The sequence below is a fragment of the Habropoda laboriosa genome, unplaced genomic scaffold, assembly GCF_001263275.1.
Source record: "Habropoda laboriosa isolate 0110345459 unplaced genomic scaffold, ASM126327v1 scaffold801, whole genome shotgun sequence".
NCBI classification, from domain to species: Eukaryota; Metazoa; Arthropoda; class Insecta; order Hymenoptera; family Apidae; genus Habropoda; species Habropoda laboriosa.
Genome location: NW_017101026.1, coordinates 40,657 through 43,154, shown reverse-complemented (window position 1 = coordinate 43,154; position 2,498 = coordinate 40,657). Strand labels below are relative to the sequence as shown.

At 39.6% G+C, this 2,498-nt stretch overlaps 1 protein-coding gene across 3 annotated transcripts in view; it reads right to left on the bottom strand.

The window, feature by feature from the left end:
• LOC108577955 (protein hu-li tai shao) overlaps positions 1-2,349 on the bottom strand; it is a 10,331-nt gene extending 7,982 nt beyond the window's left edge. For all 3 annotated transcript variants that reach the window (XM_017941186.1, XM_017941189.1, XM_017941190.1), the window contains exons 1-6: positions 2,239-2,349; positions 1,977-2,163; positions 1,526-1,908; positions 985-1,434; positions 698-834; positions 493-610 (exon numbers count right to left, since the gene is read on the bottom strand). In XM_017941186.1, coding sequence (XP_017796675.1) covers positions 493-610; positions 698-834; positions 985-1,434; positions 1,526-1,908; positions 1,977-2,163; positions 2,239-2,349 — 1,386 coding nt within the window. The remainder of the gene's footprint in view (positions 1-492; positions 611-697; positions 835-984; positions 1,435-1,525; positions 1,909-1,976; positions 2,164-2,238) is intronic.
• Positions 2,350-2,498: the final 149 nt, after the last annotated feature.

Sequence of the window (2,498 nt, the reverse complement as noted above, 5' to 3'; positions counted from 1 at the left end):
TATATTTTTTTCCCTTTTTTTTCTCTCTGTGTATATACTGCACAACATAGAATCTAATAAGTTATCATAGGCTGGAATGTGCCAGAAGTATGACAATGTCGCTATGGAATTATAAACAAGGTTTCTGTTTACCGTCGTTCAAATACATGCTATACCAGTGCATTCAATGTGGCGAGTAGAGAGTTAAGCAATACAATTCATCATCGTTTTCTTATTATTTCAACGAAAGATATGAAGTAATATTTTTGAAAACTTGCACGTACAATCTCTTTTTTCGTTGAATGTCTCCGATAATTACTTTCTAGTAAATAACTTTTTAGACAATTATAAATGTAAAATATTCAAGAATCACGACATCGATTTTTTAGAAGGATCGTTTCTCTTTTCCCCGTTCATATCATTCACATATACATACGTGACGATGCTTTCTCATTTTCTATTCTATAATTTTTGCATCTACTCATTTTTGTTCTCAAAAGTGATGACTTCTACCTTTGTAATTTTTTTCGGATCAGGAGTTCCTGTTTCAAGTATTTCGACCTTTTGATATACATTTGGCGAGTTTAACCAACGTGATCTATCCGTGCCTTTACGACCACCTTTCCAGAGCCTGCGACGAAAACAGAGAATACATATAAAAGCTTCCCTCGACAACTATCGACGTATCGTTTTTAATCGTGATATCGTTAATATTTACCCCTGTTTATAAAGTTCTTCCTCTTCGAGTAGATAACCTAAAGATGAAACTGCTGGTGGCACCTCAACGTCGTTTCGTGGTCGCGGAGGTTCTCCTTTCACTAACGGATTTCTGTATATGTAACCGGTTCGAAAACCCTGCAAACAATACGAATGATGTATGATGTATGAGAGAGAGAGAGAGAGAGAGAGAGAGAGAGAGATTGATCAATGAAAACGACGAAAAAACATTACATTCCAAAAAAAGAAGCGGAAGGACTGAAGGGAATAAGAAATTTAAACACTTACTGCATTATCAAGCATCCGCATAAGCGCCTCGAATTCAGTTCCACCAATTCGCCAACGTTTCTCAAGCTTTTCAGCGAGAGCTGTACTTTCAGAGATCGGGACTGTTTGCTGCGGTGTAGGTGGCTTTCTCGAGGCTTCAAATATAGCCTTCTTAGATTCCTCCGAAATGAGATTTAAATTATCCAAACCAGCGGGCATCAATTTCAATTGGGTCTCGCAAGCTAGGACCATGTTATAAACATTGAAGAAAGCTTCCTCGACGGTTTCTCCACAACAGAGTGCACCGCGATTCGTTAACAGCATCACTTTATTCATCGGACCTAGGTTTCTTGCTATCTTCTCTTTTTCCTCTGGTTCAAAAGATCCACCTATATACTGATGCGTGCTTACCTCTCCTATTACTATACTCTCCTGTCCGATTGGCAGCAATCCGCACTTTAACGATGAGATCTGTGAATGAGATAAGTCAAAGTGATATATATATATTCAACGGGAGTGTATGAATAGCACGAAAAAGGCGAACAACACTTTTCCTACTAACAGCAGTAACGGACGGAGTGGTGATATGAACGATGCACTTGATATCGGGTCTAGCAGCGTGAATCGTCGAGTGTAATTGAAACCCTGCCACGTGAACTCCAAAATTAGTCGTTCCTTGTTCCACGACCGTTCCTTGCATGTCGACTTTAATCAAACTCGATGCAGTAACTTCATGATACAACAAACCATATGGATTAACTAAGAAGTGCTCTTGATCTTGGTTCAAACGTGCCGTAATTTGGCCACCGACACTTTGAGTCCAACCATAAAGATCAAGTAGTCTAAATATTGCTGCCAATTTGCAGCGTAACAGTTTCTCTCCCTTTGCGTAACCCATACTTTCGACACCGCGTATGTCGTTAATAGGTAATACACAATTTGAATCTGTAACCAAATTAGTTAGTTCCCTTTGATAAAACATTCTAGCACATGTTAACATTTAAACAACTTACTTTTAAACACGTTCGCGTTAAACCGAGCACCTTGTGCACCCATCATGTCAGAGATTTGCTGTAGCAGACCCGATGGTCCAGCACCATCTTTCATTTGTATCTCGATTATGCGTTCCAGTTCTTCTCGAAAGAGTCGCGAATTCATCATTAATTCAACTCTCTTCCTCCTCTCCATTTCCCTCATATCCTAAACAAAAGAAAACAACGAACGGGCATTATTTTATTTTATGTCATTTTATTTTTCTTTGCTTAAGTAACTTACAGCATCAATATCCGCAGGTCGCATTTTACTCTTCTCTTCCTCCGTTAGACCGTCCATTACTCCGTTCGTATGCGGTTCTGATAATGTTTGTTGTTCACTCGTGTCCGCCATCCTTACACTCACTACTGTCTTCTTTTCTCTTTCTATCAATTCCTCTTCGTTCTACCCTTTTCTTTCGCCTCTTTTCTACGCTTTCGTTTTAACCACCGTCGCTATCACCACCACCACCAACCACCACCACCACCTCCTTCACTTCCACC